This window comes from Tursiops truncatus, chromosome 5 (genome assembly GCF_011762595.2).
Source record: "Tursiops truncatus isolate mTurTru1 chromosome 5, mTurTru1.mat.Y, whole genome shotgun sequence".
In the NCBI taxonomy this organism is placed as follows: Eukaryota; Metazoa; Chordata; class Mammalia; order Artiodactyla; family Delphinidae; genus Tursiops; species Tursiops truncatus.
This window is the reverse complement of record NC_047038.1, coordinates 107740538-107758740: the sequence shown is the minus strand read 5'-3', so window position 1 is coordinate 107758740 and position 18203 is coordinate 107740538. Positions and strand designations below refer to the sequence as shown.

The following is an 18203-nucleotide window of genomic DNA, read 5'->3' as shown; positions in this document are numbered from 1 at the left end:
TGTTAGATTTGAGATGTCTATTAGATATACAAGTAGAGATGCTGAGGAGGCAGTCTGGAGCTCAGAGAGGGCAAGGACCAGAGAAAAAAAAATTAGAAGAATCAGTTTGAATTATGGACCCTCTTTCCCACATTACTCTAACCCTGCATCCCAAAAAAGCACTCATGCACAAACACAACATTTTTTTCATGAAATTTCAAGATGGTCAAGAACCTCTATACTCATGGAACCTCTAGAATAGTGTAAGTAATCACAAAGCAGCCTGTTCTAACTCTGATGATTGTTCCCTCCCTAAGGAGGAGGAAACCAAGTAACTCTTCATTTAAAAAAAAAAAATCTTTTTAAAAAAATTCTTTTTCCTAATTCTGCTTATTAAAAAAAAACCCACAATGTTACAGAAATATTTAACACAGGAAGTTCAAATCCCCATGTACCCAGTGTTCATCACTATCACCCTTTACATGTTCTCCTCTTGCTTAAAGATGTGGCCAACACACCTCTGACTCCTTTTTAAATGTTTATACAGATATACAGGTTTTTTTAACCTTGCTTTTTTCTTTGATTAAGCTTGCTTTTTAAAATTAGCTGATGATAACAGAAAGCTGGTTACAACAATTGCAAAGCATCAGAGTTGAGACTTTTGATTCCTTCTATTAAAAATTCCACATAGGGCTTCCCTAGTGGCGCAGTGGATGAGAGTCCACCTGCTGATGCAGGGGACACGGGTTCGTGCCCTGGTCCGGGAAGATCCCACATGCCGCGGAGCGGCTGGGCCCATGAGCCATGGCCGCTGGGCTTGCGCCTCCAGAGCCTGTGCTCCGCAACGGGAGAGGCCACAACAGTGAGAGGCCCGCGTACCGCAAAAAAAAAAAAAAAAAAAAAAAAAAAATTCCACACAACTAGGCTAGATAAAAAGAAGGATAGCAGTTGGTTGATCAAAGAAATTTTGTGTCAATGAATTTTAAATAATGAAAACATTTTTGCCTGAAAAATTAAAATCACTAGAGCATCTTCAAAGGCAAGTATTTGGATTTCTACTATCCCCCTATGAGTTCAATGAAGCTATTTTTATTTCTGAAACAGAGAGCTAACATGAAAGACCTAGAGGAGATGGTATTTTTAAAAAATGCATTTGCTTCACATTCTTTTTGTCTGAAGTTGCTGAGTTGGTATCATAAGGAAAAATATGTTAGCTCACTTAAAGAGGGCCAATAAATGACTAGTTCCAAAATGGGCACATTTTAAACTTCTAAAAACAGGTCACAAAGAAAGTAAAACAAAACTGTGTCAACCCGCCTTTCTCTGGAGCCGATCTGGCTTATCCAAGCCCTTCCAAGAAGGAGCAATCCACTGAGCATCAGGACAGGAGCATCCTCAATACTGCACACAGTCAGCTTTGCACAATGCTTTTTATCAAGTGTTTGAATCTCTACAAGTGAAAAACGTCTGCCAAACTATGTGAGTTCATAAAATATGCTCTAGAAAAATCTTTCTAGAAGAAAGATTATATTTTTCCAGCCATGAATGTAAGCTAAGTATAAGAGGACAGACCTGGGAATTCCCAGAAAAAAAAAAAAAAGGAAAAAAAGGTTCAAGGCCATGCTAAGAAATTTGAGCTTTAAGGGGAAGATTAAATAAGACATTGAAAGGTTTTAATACAGAATAACATGATCAGTTTGCATTTTAGAAAAATCACTTCAGTGGTTGTGTAGAGAATGGATTACAGACAAGCAAGTCAGGAGGTAGAAAGGCTAGTTAGTTACAAGGCTGTTGTGCATGGTGAGAGATGCCTGGACAAGGATGGTAGCAATGAGGATGGAGGGAAGGGGACTTAGTCAAGGGCTACCTACGGGATGTATTCAATAGACTCTGGTAACTGACTGGTTAGATATAAGTAATCATGGGGAGGGAGGAAGTTAAGAACTTCACCCAGGTTTCTGGCTGGGGCAACTTGAGTTGTGTCATTATATGGAACCCTGGAGAAGACAGCTTAGGGGTGAGAATTATAAGTTAAAGACATCAGGAGTCTATAAAACAGAAATCCAAACAGATATTACATTCTTACAATGAGCATTTATTAAATATGCACATTGAGAGATTTAGAATATATTCCAAAAGGTCAACGGGCCAATTTCTAGTTACTTGTTAATTGCAGAGAGTTCATGAAAAATATAACACACAAAGAATTCTGAAACCAAGTTTTTGCCATTAGTTTCAGTCTGCTCACACCAGGGAACCCTTAAGGAGGCTGTGGTAGATGACGTTATTCTCAGTGTTCCACAGCTCTCCCTGCAGAAGGATGAGCCAGCCACCCACTCGAGGTACCAGGTGACTTTCAGGGTGTCCTACAGAAGGATTATCCTTCCCTGTACCACTAACACTCAGCTGGCTAAAGAAATGTGCGTAGAAGTAATATATGCCACTTCTGAGCAGAAGTTTTAAAAGCCGGCACATCGTTTGTCCATGGCTCCTTTTCCCAGTTAGGAACTGCTCCTCCAGCCAGGATCCCAGAATGAAGAAGACAAGTGAGGCTGAGCTGTAGCTCACCTCTGAATATACCTGTCATAAGATACTGAGCTTTAGAGGTTGTTTGTAACCACAGCATTAACAAAATATGACAGACGTATGATGGATATAGGTGTTTAACAAATAACAATGTATGATTTGTATTTCCCCTCCTCCAGTTGAAATTTTCTGGTGATCTGCTAAGAAGCAATCTGATGGGAAAAAAGAAATAGTTGGCCCAAGTATCCCAAAACGGAAACAGAGAACTTTTAACCTGAAAGAAAAGCTGATAGTCTGGAGTCGGCAAACTTCTTCCGTTAAGGGATAAACAGTAAATATTTTAGGCTCACAAGCCGTACAGACACTGTTGCAACTACTCAACTCTGCAGATACGGCACAAAAGCAGCCATAGACAATATATAAAAGAATGAGCGTGACTGTGTTCCAATAAAACTTTATTTACAGAAACAGGCAGTGAGCCAGATTTGGTCCACAGGGCTATGGTTTCCAGATCCCTGGTCTAAATCCTTCATATTGTCAATGAGGAATCTAAGACCTAGAGAGATTAAATCAAGGACATACAGCTGGCTGGTGGCAAGCTGAGCATTACAATGCAGGTCTCCTCAATCTATTGGTTTAGAACAGGTTCTGTTGCATCACAACGTGGAGATGAAATACACAGCAAAAAATAAGGCGGAGAACGCTAAGGGTAGGTTTTGATTATGTTAAACAGCTTTCAACAGTGTGGTTATAGATGAGGATTTGCTTTTCAAGTGATTATGGCTTTCATAAAAACAAGTGAATGTCATAAGATGGAATAGGTGAACGAATGATAAATTAGCCAGTGTCTGAAAAATGATCTTCAGAGGAAACGCAATTATATACTTCCTTCCTACTGTCATTTTCTCCAATACTTATCAATCATTTCTTTTATCAACAGGACAGCATTTGCTATGGTCATTGCAGTAACTCATCTTAAGGCAAAACAGGTTTAAAAACATACCACAAAATGAGCAACAAATACACTAGACCAGAAGGCAATTATTTCACATGGTATTTTTCATTTATTTTCCTTTCTTTTAATTTCCAAAATAATAGTCATTGGAGGAAACTGAATACAGAAGTATATAAAGTTAAACACTCCACACCCTCCTCAATTCCACTCCCCAGTGTTAACCCATGACTGATTTATATCAGGAGAGTGCAATAAAGCTACCTTCTCTAAGTCATTCTTTCAGAAACAAAGAGGAATATAGGTTTCCTGACCAGATATCCCTTGAAAATCATGTTTTAAAAAGCAACAGACAGGTTAGGTGTGGTCTGTGGCCTGGAACTGAGAAAAGCAAGCTGCCTATGCAGGGTTTAAATGGAGGGTCTTGACCCCAGCATTGTCACCAGATGAGTGAGGCTCCTCAAATACCTTGATGATGCTACTGTGGGATGTGCAAACACTTCAAAAATGAGTAAGACTATCCATACTTTCTCGTTTGGTATTTTATTGGGAAAACTTGGGCCAATTTGCTCATAAAAAGACCAACAATCCTAATCAGTTTTTCTTTTAATCCATACTTTAGGGACATCAGTGACAGAGAGTAAAGAACTCCAAAAGTCTGTCCTCCATAAAAGCAATTTAAAACTGGCAGAAAACTGGCAGAATCAACCCTTTTTGAACACTGAAAACTAAGCAAAAGCTTTCAGCAACCACCTGATGCACTTAAGCACAGTGAAACATTTAATCAAGGAAAACTAGCTGGGTTTTGGTTGCAGTAGCAAGTTTTGTGGCATTTTAACTTACCCTGGTCCCATCCCCCATTCTCCAGCTCAGTGGAAGCCTTGAAAATAATAGACTGCCCTTGAAAATAACAGCCTACACTCTTGGTACTGGTACCAGTACCAGTACCAGAGGGAGCAGAAAAGACCTCATTCACAAAGAACTATAATAATTTGCTTTGATTTGTCCGGTGGAACCCTGGAAGACCAGCACAAAAGACTTGCCTTTATCTTGCCCAACTCAAAACTCTCCAAGTGCTGAAAAGTGGCTAGCTCGAGAAAGCTTACTGAAATCATTTACAGGCAAATAAATATATTTGTTGCTGCTGCATGAGGCAATGGATAATAGCTGGGGCAAACCACAGACTAACCAAAGAAGTTGGGGGGAAAGGCTGAAGGATGAGATGCTTTGAAAAGGTCCCACATATTCCTAGGAATCTAGAAGTCCATGTGCATTCCCAGGGTGAGGGCATGCTCAGAAAGAATCTGAGAGGGCCCTAACCTCAGCTCTGGCTGAACTACAGGCTCTGCACAAGCAGAAAGTGAAGGCTAAGGTTAGTTGTACACTGCTTGGCTGAGAATTGAAGGTGTGCTGTGATACACACACAGAGCCCCCTGCAAAGACTGGGAGATTTTTTTTTGGTTCTAGGCATTCATTTAAGGAAAACTCTGTCCAATCACTAGCTGACCACTAAGCTAATGAAACTGAGACTTCAGTGCCTCACATCACACAAAAATTACACACTCTGCAAAATTAGTTCAGAAAAATCACTAGACAAGCAACAACAATCATAATAGGCAGCAATAGCAAACCCTGGGGAGGGAGAAGAATCTGATTCCAGAGTTGCCACCCTGTAATATTCAAAATGTCCAATTTTCAACAAAAAATTATGAGGCACACAAAGAAACAAGAAAGTAATGGCCCATGCACAGAAAAAGAAAAAAAAAGCAATCAATATAAACAGTTCCTGTGGAAGCCCAGACATTGGACTTACTAGACAATGACTTTAAATCAGTTATTTCCAATATATTCAAAGAGCTAAAGACACTGTTAACAGAATGAAAAAATAAACTGCAGACTAGGAGAAGTATTTTCATATCTCATATCCAACAAAAAATTTGAATGCAAAATATACAAAGAACTCTTTAAAATTCCATAATATGAAAACAAACAACCCAATTTTAAAATGTGCAAAGATTTGAACATTCCTCACCAAAGATGACATAATGGATGGCAATTAACCACGTGAAAAGATGCTCAACATCATTATCCATTAAGGAGACACACATTAAAGCCACAACAAAGTATCACTACACAACTATCGGAAAGGCTAAAACAAAAACAAAAGCAAACGAGAAAAACCTGATAATACCAAGTGCTGATGAGGGTGTGGAGCAACTGGAACTCTCATTCATTGCTCATAATAATGCAAAATGGTTTACCACCACTCTGGAAAACAGTTTGGCATTTTCTTGTAAAGTTAAGCATACACTTACATATTACCCATTAAACCAACATCTAGGTACTTAAACCAAAGAAATAAAAACTTGTGTTTATGCAAAAACCTGTATGTTTACAGCAGCTTATTCATAAATACCAAAAACTGAAAATCACCTAAATATCCTTTATCAGGTAAATGGATAAACAAACTGTGGTGCATTAATACAATGGAATACTACTCAGCAGCAAAAGGGAACAAACTATTGACACAGTTAACATGAATGAATCTCCACAACAATGTGCTGGGTGAAATGATTCCATTTATATCATATTCTGGAAAAGGCAAAACTACAGAGACATAGAACAGATCAGGGGTTAAATGGTATAGAGAAGATATGACTGCAAGGGGCAGCACAGGAATTTCGAGGTGATGAAACTTCCGTATTCTGACTATGGGGGTGGTTACAAGAATCTGTACGTGTATCACAGCTCACAGAAGTACGTACCCAAAAGAAGTCACCTTTACTGTATGTAAATTTAAAAATTAAAGGAGAAAAAAGACTGCAGGGCTTCAAATCCCAGCTCTATTTCTCTTTGCCTCGTTGTTCTTATTAAAAACAACCTGACTTTCTGTGTTGTTAAAGGATTACGTGAGTTCCTGGCGTACGCTAAGCACTAAATTGGTGAGTGATCAATAAAATGTTTTGTTCAGACATGCTAAAAAGTTGGTACTTTTAAAAAACCCACTGCAAGAGGAAGAAATCTAGTTTTTAATTAAAAGAGCAAAGAATTGAAGAATATTGGGATTAAAACCCCTAATTCTTCAACACCTTCACTAAACATTCATTGGAAACCTATGAGGTGATCAGTATCAAATTACGTTCTTCAAGGTTTACAGAATCCTTGAGCTTAAGGAGCTACTGAAAGGCTTGTTCCCAGAGCTACGTGGGTATTGGCCGTGATATTTCACATGAAGAGCAAACGCGCTCTAATCAAGGCTTAGTACTCAATGGTGGGTATCACTGCCTCTCTCCTGGGAAGGTGCCAAGTTCAAGCTCCTTTTCCCGAGTCGGGGCAGGTCAGCATCCTTGGACTTGGCGCTCGCTGTGCTGCCCTACATCCCATCCATCGTCAGCCGGGTCCATCCTTCCTCGAAAACATCCTTAACATCCACCCTCCGCCCATTCCCCACAGACAGGGGGTTTGGAGCTTTTTAAGAGGCAGCAGCTGCTGTAAGTAACGACGACTCCCATCTTCCCAGTGTCTCCTTCTTTACCTGAAAAGTAGCCTCCTTTCCTTGGCCAAACGTCCAAATCCACACTTGACCTTTCAGAGCCGATGCGACTGGGACCCAAGATGGCTGCGCCCTTGGATGGGGAGGGGCCACTCGCCTCCCAGAGGAGAAACCACCACGGCCAAGGTTACCCTAGACAGAGGCCGTTAGGAAGGACTCCGAGCGCTGGACTTGACATCCATTTGCTGCCCCTCATCCCAAAGCCTGACGCCAGCCGTACTGATGCCGCCAAGTGGCAAACATCTAATGCTCATCACTGCTAAAAAGGCAACAAGAGGGCTTCCCTGGTGGCGCAGTGGTTGGGAGTCCGCCTGCCGATGCAGGGGACACGGGTTCGTGCCCCGGTCCGGAAAGATCCCACATGTCGCGGAGCGGCTGGGCCCGTGAGCCATGGCCGCTGAGCCTGCGCGTCCGGAGCCTGTGCACCGCAACGGGAGAGGCCACAACAGTGAGAGGCCCGCGTACCGCAAAAAAAAAAAAAAAAAAAAAAAAACGGCAACAAGTAAAGATCTGGCGCGTGAGAGCATATTGCTTCGGTGAGCCACGAGCAGAGTAGAAATTCACTCTCCACAGTTGCCCGTGCATTCGGGTTAGAATAAAATGTAATCAAACGAACAATAAAGACAACATTACATCGTTTGAAAAATTCTATTCTATTTGACAGACATGTATTGAATATACGTGCCAGGCACCGTTCTGCGTTACGGGGCTATAACAATGAACAACATAAATCTTCCCTCGTGGAACTCCTTACTGAAAGAGTGTCCGCATGGAATCTGCCAATTTTACCTTCTCTCCATTCTAAGAAACCTCAGCACACCCCCCAGACCCAGAGTGCCATCTGACAGAATCAGCTGCAGGCGATGCTCAAATTCTCGTGTGGGACCACGAGAAGGGACCAGGGATGGGCCTGAAAAGTTGGCTACTATATACTTTGTCATTAGCCTCTGAGGTCAACCAGCATGAGACCCCTGCCCCAAAGGGGCACTCTGTGCAGGACCCTGATTGGCCAGCCTACTTAAGAGTCTCTTTCTTAGGGAGGCTGACTGTATGTAAGAGAAACAAGAGTCAATGATTCGGTAAGTTCAGAAGCCATGGAAGGAGACAGAAGTGAACTGAGTCACCAGAATGGTGGTGTTAGTAACATAAAGAATAACAGCCTTTGCAACTTACAAAGGAATGTTCTCTGGGGTAAATATTTGCTGTCAGTTTCCTAGAGCTACTCTTATTTCCAAATGACTTCCAAGGCTACTTCCTGTGTCTTCCAACTTACTGGAGTATCCTTATAAGCTGCCTCCCGTCAGCTGAGGTTAGCAGAACAGACCTCCGTTTCTTGCAATCTGAAAGAACGTTAACTATCACATACGTTGCTTTCCAGTTACTTCAATGATAGGTCCTTACATCATTCTTTATGTGGAGTCTTCTTAGGCTATGGATAACTGAGGGACTGAATAAAATCCATGTATAAAATGCATGGTGGATCCCATTTATTTATTCTGTTTGACTAAAAGGCATCACAACGTAAATTACTTATGATGGAAAAATAGTACGGTTCAAATTACAAGAAAGCACACTGAAACCACTCAACATCACATTTTTTAATAGGACACTAAGCCAGTGAGTCTCACCTCACATAGAACTCCCAAAATACAGTTCTAGATACTATTCCAAAAGTAATCAGGAAAATCTGAGCGTGGGGTCATGAGTATAGGTCTTTTTAAAAGCTCCTCACTTAATTCTGACGCCCAGCCAGCACTGAGAACCCTGGCACTGAGGTAATAGAGGTAATTGAGTACCTTGTAACTCAAAGTGTGGTCCAGGGACCAGTAGCAGCAGCATCACCTGGAACTTGTTAGAAATGCAAAATCTCAGGCTCCACCCCAAACCTACTAAATCAAGATCTGCATCTTTACAAGATCCCCAGGTGATCTGTACGCATATTAAAGTTTGAGAAGCACTGTTTAAAGGTCCCATTGCTACAGAAATGCGAGAAATACCACACCACGTTTTAAAGTTGAATGCCTCAAGAAGAAAGGAGAAACAGGAATAGAACAGCATAACAGATAAAATGTTTGTGATATTAGGCATTTCACATTATTAAGCATCTAATTAAGAGTAATATTCAAACACAAGTCTGCACCTTTTAAAACTCGAAATACCACGCCTTATTCCAAATGAATTTCACTTACAAACCACACCTTCCACTGGCAAGAGTTATACCTCAACGGAGTGACACAAATCTACCTTATAATCTCCAGATAGCTCATCTCCACTGAGCTAGTGTGTATTAAGGGGGGGGGGGGGGTCCTTGTGAGGAAATAAAGAAACAAGGGTGGTGACAAAGCAAGAAAGGGTCATTTACATGGGTGGCCCCATGCTGAGGGAGGGGCCTTCCAGTTTTTTGTGAACACCTCTGTACTAGTTTCAAAGGACTCTTTGGAAATGGTGATAGTTATTCTCCACATGTGCAAACGTTTTCTTCTGTGCCTTGTTCTTGGCCGGCTCTCAGAAAAAGCATTTACCTTTCTTCCAGGATAGCGATTCCTTGATTAATGTATCTTCAGAAAACAACACTCCGGTACACTGAAGGCAGCCGTATCGGAAACAAACTCTGAATCCTACGCAGCAGCCCCGGCATGAGTTATACGCTCATCAGTGGTGCCACTGAGAATCTGCTCGTATGCATATCAGAGCAGGACAAAATCACCTCCTGTCACAGCTTCTATTTATTTGTTCCCTGAGAGGTATTCAGACCTGGCACTCAGCAAAATGACAAAATCAGAAAACTGTTTTCAGATTCTATAGGTTTCCTTTGCAGTACCCTTAAACTTGTCCAAGTATGACCATGACCCTCTTCAAGAAATGTACATCACTCATGAGAACGTGACGTTTAAAAGCGTGTTTCCCATAGTAAACTTGTATTTAGAGAATGAATAATTCCCATTCAAAAGATGCAAAAAGGGAGGGGCCTTTAAGTTATTTGTCCAAGGTCACATTATAATAAAGTACAAAATAGCAACAAGAACCTAGGTAACCTCATGTTAACAAAAATAGCCTGGTGGTAAGGAGAGAGAAATATGATCAAGTCAGAACTTTTATCAGTTAGGAATTGCATTCAGCTGCTAATTAAAAGACCTAAGAGAACAGTGGCTTAAATAAGACAGAGTTCATTTTTTCTTAAATAAAGGAGGAGCAGGCAATCAAAAGCTCATATGATGACTCTATTACCACTGGAAACTGAGATTCCATCCATTTTTCTGCTCCACCATTCTCAGCGCTTGGCTTCCATCCTCAAGATAACCTCATGACCCAGGATGGCTGCTGTGAGCCACACACCCTTGTTCCTGGTAGGGGGATGGAAGGTGATAAGGGCAAAAGGATATTCTGTGCAGTTGAGTCCCCTTTAAAGAATTTTTCTAGAAACCACACTCAACAACTTTTTCTTGCCTCTCATTAGTAGGCTGGGTGAAGCAGTTTCACAGGTGGGTACCTTGCCACAGTCAGCAGTATAGGGTTCCACTGACCAAGGAAGACGAGAATAAATACTGGCTAGGAGTCTGCACAGAATCCTACTCCATAGCTTTCTAGCTACGTGACCTTGACTAGATTATTTACCCCTCTGGGTAAACACCCCCTCCGGTTTCTCATCTGCAAAAATGAAGGAAATCATCCCACCTATCTCGTAAGATTGGTACGAGGACTAAGTGAGGAAAATACATGGAAAACAATTAGAATGCCACCTGGGACCTAGCACACAATAAATATTATCTCATTATTGTTTGATTATCCTAGTCCAGGGCTTTTCCAAATTCCTCTCATACTCGAACTTCCTCTCTATTTCCAAAATTGTACCTGCTGATACTCTAGTGTGAGTGAGTCTTAGTCACAGGTCATCTCAAGTTGGATACTCATTTCATGCCTTCCTTTCTAATTATGAAAGGAAGCGCCAGACAGCAGCACACATGGGATATTCTGGACAGAACTGGGTGGAGGAATTGAGCTTACAGTCCCCAAAAGGCAGGGTCTAAACACAATCCCAAGGCAGATGTTTGGAGAACCTGAAGAAACTAAGGTGAGAGTAAAAAAGAATGATATCTCCTGTGCAGAAGAATTCTAAAAGATGTATGTAGATATTCTACCCCCAAGGAGGTGGAGCCTAACTCCTGATTCCCTAAGTGTGGGTTCTGCATAGTGACTTCCTTTACTTCCTACAGTATGGGGGGCAGGCGCGGGGAGTGGTAACCTTGGCCTAGAGAAACCTGAAAAACACTCCCTCAGCCAGGAGATCAGAGTCAACATCAACAGTTATAAATGATGTTATTACACCCTTAATATGTGGTTAAAATGGTACTTTACCTCCCAAACACCCAAAAGTCCAGTCTAAACATGAGAAAAACATCACACAAATCCCCACAGAGTAACATGCTACAAAATATCTGGTCAGTACTCCTCAACACAGTCAAGGCCATCAAACACAAGAAAAACCTGAGAAACCATCACAGCCAAGAGGTGCCCGAGGAGACACAACAGCTACATGTGATGTGGTGTCCTGGATGGGATCCTGCAGAGCAGGAAGACATTAGGTAAAAACTAAGGAGATGTGAGTAACAGGGAAATCTGGATGTGAGGTAGATGGGAACTCTCTGTACTATCTTAACAATTTTTCTGTAAATCTATAAAACTATTCTAAAACAACAAAGTTTATTTAAAAAAAAAATAAAACAATGGTTTACTGCCTGTACACCCCTCCTCCACCATGCACCCATCCCCACCCAAAGGCAAGCTTAGAGTCCCTAAAGGTGAGGCCTACAGCTGCTGAGGGGCAGGAATGGATGTTGAACCTTCATACAAACGAGGGGGCCGGGCCTCCTTCCTCCCCACCTTAACGCTGCTCTTTGCTCTGAAGCTACTAGACATATATTTTCATCTTGTACTTCATGGATAATACTTTCATCATACCTATGTTCAGTATTATAAACTCCCCCAGAACACATCCCATGTTCTCCACTGATGAAGTGAAGTGCCCATCTTGAAAGGCAGGTCCCTGCGGCACAACTTAAGCTAACGTGACTGCCTTTTTCCCAGTGAGGCGACATCTTGAGTGTGGCACCTTGGGCTTTTCCCTCATCACAAGGACCCTGCACACCGGCAGGCTTCTGTAAACCGAGTCAGAAGTTATTTTCCTCCTCATCCCCTAGAATCATAAAATGTAATGTTGGAAGCCTCATCCTTTCAATTCATAAGGCAAAAACTAAGGCCCAGAAAGATGCTGTAAATTGCTGGAGGCTAAAGCTAACTGAGAGAGACCCAAGCGTTCTCAGGATAAGACTCTAAGTACCATTAAATGTAAAGCTGAAACGATCTGAGGGAAAATAGTTGCCCCCAGAATGTAACATGCCAATGACCTTATAGAAGCACTGCATGAATAGTGGCAAAATTAAAAAAAGAAAAAAAAAATGAAGGGATGCACCCTGGTTAAAAAGAGGATGTAGAGTCATCAACTTACCTTTGATTTGTTGAAATCACTTTGAACACAAATAGTTATGTCACAAGAATGAGCTTTTCATTTGTGATGATGAAGAAAGGGTAAACATCAACGACAAGCCACGTTAAAATAGTTTGTATGGTGCAAGGAATGTCAAATGAAGAACTAGTCTCAGTCTTTTGGGGTCTTGTAAGATTGATATATTTCAAAAAGATGTATGAACTCCAAAGCAAAGCAACTACATTTGATTAGAAATGGTGAAGATGCAGTTTTAGCTCCTTTTTCTCTGCCAACCTGAAACCCCATAACTATTGCCAAAGGGAGAAAAATGTAGACTCAATGAAGCATCAGATATTTTAACAAAAATATACATCAGTAAACACTAATAACTTTATAGGAAGTATTCACTACGTGCCTAGCTATGTTCTAAAGGTATTACATATACTAATTCACTTAATCCTCAAACCCTATGCAATAGGTTTTATTAATATTCCCACTTTACAAATAAAGAATGGATGTACAGAGAGGTTAGGTAACTTGCACAAGGTCACACAGTAAGAGGTAAGCCAAGAAATGAACCAAGACTGCCTGGTTCTCTTATGCTAAACTCCACTTGCTAGTCACCATGGACTACTTTATACTCTTATTTATTTCTTTAAAGTATATTAGTCTTACCTTCCTTAATTCTATGACATGTTCTTTAAAAGTAGGGAGCCTATTTTATATAGTTCTTTGTATTCCTTGTATTTTCTACACCTGACAGGATAACTAGACAGGTCTTCTAAAAGAAGTTGGTGAGTGCAGGATTTTCAAACAACGTGTATATATATCCATAGTTTCTATGGGACTTAAAATAACTTCCTCAAAATCAGTTAGACAACTTTGGAATTCTAATAACAAAAACTGTAAGACGGTGGCCCAGAGGAATTAATGCAGTTTGCAAAACTACACAACTTACTAGACAGAGCCACAAACTCTGGGCCATATGACCTAGCATGCTACGTGAATCAAATTAAGGAAACGACAGTTTGCGCTCCCCTGGTGGCGCAGTGGTTGGGAGTCCGCCTGCCGATGCAGGGGACGCGGGTTCATGCCTCGATCCGGAAAGATCCCACATGCCGCGGAGCGGCTGGGGCCGTGAGCCATGGCCGCTGAGCCTGCGCGTCCAGAGCCTGTGCTCTGCAAGGGGAGAGGCCACAACAGTGAGAGGCCTTGAAACACCCAAAAGAGGTAACTGAGGTGCAGCTATACCTAGCTGTATTCTTTTAGATTAAGTCTTTTAACACTTCTGAGGTTGAATTTACTCGTCTTTAAAATGGGAATAATAAAAATGTACCCTCTTCCCTCTCAGGTCGTTGTAACAATCAAGTTCCATGAGGCTGTGAAAGCCCCTCCTAAGCAGAATAGCATTAAAGTATTTCTAAAATATAACAAGCAACATGCAGATAGAAACGTGTGGAGCATTAAAAGCAATTGACTTGTACTTGCAGCCAGTGGGATAGCTTGGAAAAACATGGACTTTCAGGTCAAAGAGACCCGGATTCAAGTCCGCATCTTGGCATTTACTGGCTGCGGGATCTTGAGCTAGTCACTTAAGTATTTTTGAGCTTCAATCTTTTTTTTAAAATTTATTTTAAAATATGTATTTATTTATTTTGGCCACACCAGGTCTTAGTTGTGGCATGTGGGATCTTCATGACGGCATGTTTAGTTGTGGCATGTGTAGCTGCGGCATGCAGGATCTTTTAGTTGCAGCATGCAGGCTTCTTAGTTGCAGCATACATGTGGGATCTAGTTCCCTGACCAGGGATCGAACCCAGGCCCCCTGCATTGGGAGCACCGAGTCGTACCCACTTCAACTATAAAATGGAGAAAATAATACCTCCCTCACAGGCGCTAGCATGTACGAAGCAACTGGTTCATAAAGAATACAAAGAACTTTATTCTGTGACCTCATACTGACAATATTAGTTATTTTACTCAAAACACACTGGAGAAGTTATATCTGTTCTTCTAGCATTTACCATAAACACATCAACATATAGAGAGAGTACATTTATTTAGTATTTACTAAACCCTATTAAGTGCCTACCACTCTTCCAGGCGATTAAGGGAGGACCTAGAATTTTGTATTCCCTGCCCTTTGGAGAAACAATATAAAAATGCTGTAGGTCAGTCAGAGGTTCTCAGACCCATTTGAGAGTCTGAAGAAAGCTATGGCACCTCTCCACAAAGAAAGTTAACAAAACTTTAGGAGACAATACAGAAGATATAGGAGAATATCTTCATGACCTTGGGGTAGGGAAAGCATTCTTAACCAAGGGGGACAGTGAGGGGAGGAGGGACACTAACTACAAAGAAAAAGATTCATAAATACACCTACGTTACCATTACAAATGTCCACATCAAAAGAAACCACAAACAAACATTTTTTAAATAAACCACAGAGTGGAAGCAGATTTTGGAACACATGCAACCAACAGAAGTTGAGATTCCTGAGCAAGTAAAGAACTCCAACAAATCAATAAAAAATAAGCAAAAAGTGTGATATGAGAATACAAAGAAAAGAAGTTACAGCTGCATGCAACAATAGGGATAAATCTTACAAACTTAATATGGAGTGAAAAAAGAATGACACTAAAGAATAATTACAGGATGATTGCACTCATAAGAAGTTGTAAAATAAGCAAAACTAAATAATATTGTATAGGGATGCACAGATAAAACTGTACAGGTAAAACTGCACAGAAAAGCAAGGGAATAAAAGTAGTTCCCTCAAGGGGAAGGAAGAAGCCATGACTGGGAGAGAGTACAGTTTGCTTCGGAGAAATGATAATATTCTATTTCTCAACTTGGGCACAGGTTACAAGAGTTTTACTTTATGATTTACAGGTTTTATACGTTCTCCTGAACGTACATTACAAAGTAAAAAAACACATTTCCACAACCACACCTAAATTTAGCATGGAGAGAAGAAGTTCACAGACTCCCTCAAGTCCATAAACCCTAATTTTAAGGTGTCAACCTCTGTGAGATCAAAGAAAAACGGAAAATCTTTAGACTGTGAGGTGGTGGAGGGAGGAGGGAGCGGATGAGAACAGGAAAAAGTGAAAGATTAGAAAGATGTTAAAAAGAAGAAACATGAAGCCTCTGGGTCAGTTCCTACTTTCTCACTTGGAGAGAGAACATCCAGCACAAAACATAACTAACAAATGCCCAAGCTTGGTAAGGAATGCGATGGAGTCTGAAAAACACACGGGAACTAATGAGCAGAAAGAGGAGCACAGCTTGCAAAGAAATGTAAACTATTAAATAATGTGTCTCAAAAGAAAGAAGCCCGATAACAGCCAGTTTAACTCTCTGCCCACTCCATAATATCTCTGCCCCTCACCCCCTAACGGAGACAGGGTACACTAAATGGTTAGAAACTGCAAACACCAATTTCTGAGTGAAAAAGGACACTGTGTCACGTATCAGCAAAATATTATCATGGAACTTAGAAAAGCTTCTGGTAGCCTTGGGAAATTAAGGAACTGGGAAAAACAAGTTACAAAATGCCATTTCCACCAGCCTTGGAATAAATACACATATTGCAACTAAATGATAAAGATCTATCTGGATCATATCTAGTCTGACCTCGGGTACAGCTCTGCACAGTACCTAAGTGAAGCTTTTTGCTGAAGATAAGAGGAGTCCAAGGCATGTTCAGATCAGTAATTTAACAGAGGAACATCTTTGTAAAGTTTTTTCATTGTATTCTTGCAAGAATTATTTACTCATATCCAGCAATTACCCATTATTTCATTAGGTCTGGGTTTATACTGAACAAAACTATCAGTTATCTTCAAGACAGCTGGTGTTCGTGTGGTTAGTCAAATGCCTCCTTTCGATGGAAAGAGTAACGGGCAAAAGGATTATTTTTAAGGCTCCAAGACTGACTATTTCTTCCTGTTCCACTCAAACTCTTTCCTTTCATCCCATTTTCTACCTCCAGTTGTTCCCCACAGACCCATCATCTTCTTTTAATTCTTCAACTTTCTCTTAGGTTAAGGGAGCCACATAGAAAAGCTGCTCCATGGCTGGGTGGAATGTTCACCATATTCCACTTTCTAAAGGGGCGTTAATGAATGTTCCCATCTGAACCTTTCTCACGGCCTTATCTCCCTTTTATTGTCACCTCCCTAGGTTTGTTCTTCCCTCTTGTTTTAGGATACCTGGCTTATCCGGTGGGAACCAAAGACCAAAGAATGTGTCCTCTCTATTCTGTTTAATTGAAAAGCTGCCCAGGAAAGAGGGAAGGGGTGTGGAGCTACACTTATTTACTCTTCCACTTCTGCGCCAAACTATTGATCCGCGCCGCCTTTGCGCACCCCCAAAACACAAGTTACAGGCCCAGAAATGATCAATCCAAGTGCATCGCCTTTTGGAAGGCTATATTCTGGACTGGGGGTGGGGCTGGGGGTCATCAAGTAACTCGAAAGCAAGTCCTATAGAAAGTAGGTGAACTCGGGTGTCTGGGGGGTGGGAGGACAGTCACAGGTCCGAAGTTCAAGAGGCACCGAAACCCGCCTGGACGATTAGCATGTGGTTCGACCCGGTTGCGACAGCGGAGGCAAACCTATCGGGAGGAGGCATTCTCCACTGGCCTCTGACTCATCCAGAGATAAATAACCACCCGGGCCACAAGTTCCAAGCCAGCAGCTCGTGGATTTAGTGTGCATGGAAAATTTGTAGTTTCGGCTCCAGGGCCACTAGCAGGTAGAGACAGGTTTGAATTTCCTCGGGCTCGGCCGCAAAGTTCGGATGGAGATAGAAAAGCCACTCTCCCTCCCGTTCGCCTCCTAGAGTTAAAGGTGCCAGTCCCCTCCCGGCGGGCGAGGGAACCGCCGGCGTCCGGGGCAGGACCTGCGCGGCCCCGGGACGCCCAGCCCTGGGTCCCCGGTGCCCCGGTCCCCCCTCACGCTGTCCGCGCCCCTCACCTGCGGCCGAGTGGCCCGACAGCGCACGGCCCCGGGCGCGGCGCGGGCCCCCGAGCTCCCGGCGCTCGTGCAGCTCTTCGTCCTCGTCCTCCCGCCGCCGGCCTTCAGCCATCGACGAGCTGCGGGCCCCGCGCGCCGGCCGTCAGCTCCGGGCGTCCCGCGCCAGCAGCCTCCGGGCCTGGGAGGAGGCCCCAGGGGGGAGGAGGCGGAGGAGGCGGCAGCGGCGGCGGCGGCGGAAGCGGCTACCCCCGCAGCTCCACCTGCAGCCCGCGGGGGAGCGGCCGGGCGCGGGCCGAGCAGGTTTCCCCGCCTCCTCGCGCGCCCCGGCGGCCTCCTTCTCACAGCTCTGCCTCTCCCACTGTCTTCCCCCTTCCTCTCTCCGTTAGCCCGCCCCGCAGAGCTGGAGTCGGGATCGGGCGGGGTCTGGCCGGGCCTCGCCTCCTCGGGGAGGGGTTACCGGCCGCCGAGGCTGCCCCAGAGCCGCACGCGCTGCAATCACCCGCTCCACCAAAACAAACATGTACAAAATAAATAAACCGGATAGGAAGGGGGGAAAGAGGAGGCGGCCTGGCCTCTTCCTGCCCTTTCACAGTATTCCGGTGTTAACAGGAAACCCATTTGCTTGACACTTAAACCAAAGGAGGAGGAACCTGCCGGTAGCCGGACTTGGAGAGCTGGGGCAGCTGGAGCCTCTGTACTTGGGAACAAACTCGCTTGGAGTTTGGTAGC

At 42.8% G+C, this 18203-nt stretch overlaps 1 protein-coding gene across 6 annotated transcripts in view; it reads right to left on the bottom strand.

Annotated features, from left to right (window-relative positions):
• SH3D19 (SH3 domain containing 19) overlaps positions 1-17870 on the bottom strand; it is a 135208-nt gene extending 117338 nt beyond the window's left edge. The window contains exon 1 of one of the 6 annotated variants that reach the window (XR_012332141.1): positions 17475-17870. Coding sequence is in view for 3 of the 6 variants with exons in the window: in XM_019926572.3 (XP_019782131.1) it covers positions 17475-17586 (112 nt within the window). In the remaining 3 variants the exon portion in view is untranslated. The remainder of the gene's footprint in view (positions 1-17474) is intronic. The other 5 variants (XR_004526733.2, XR_012332140.1, XM_019926572.3 and 2 more) reach the window with 5 other exon arrangements.
• Positions 17871-18203: the final 333 nt, after the last annotated feature.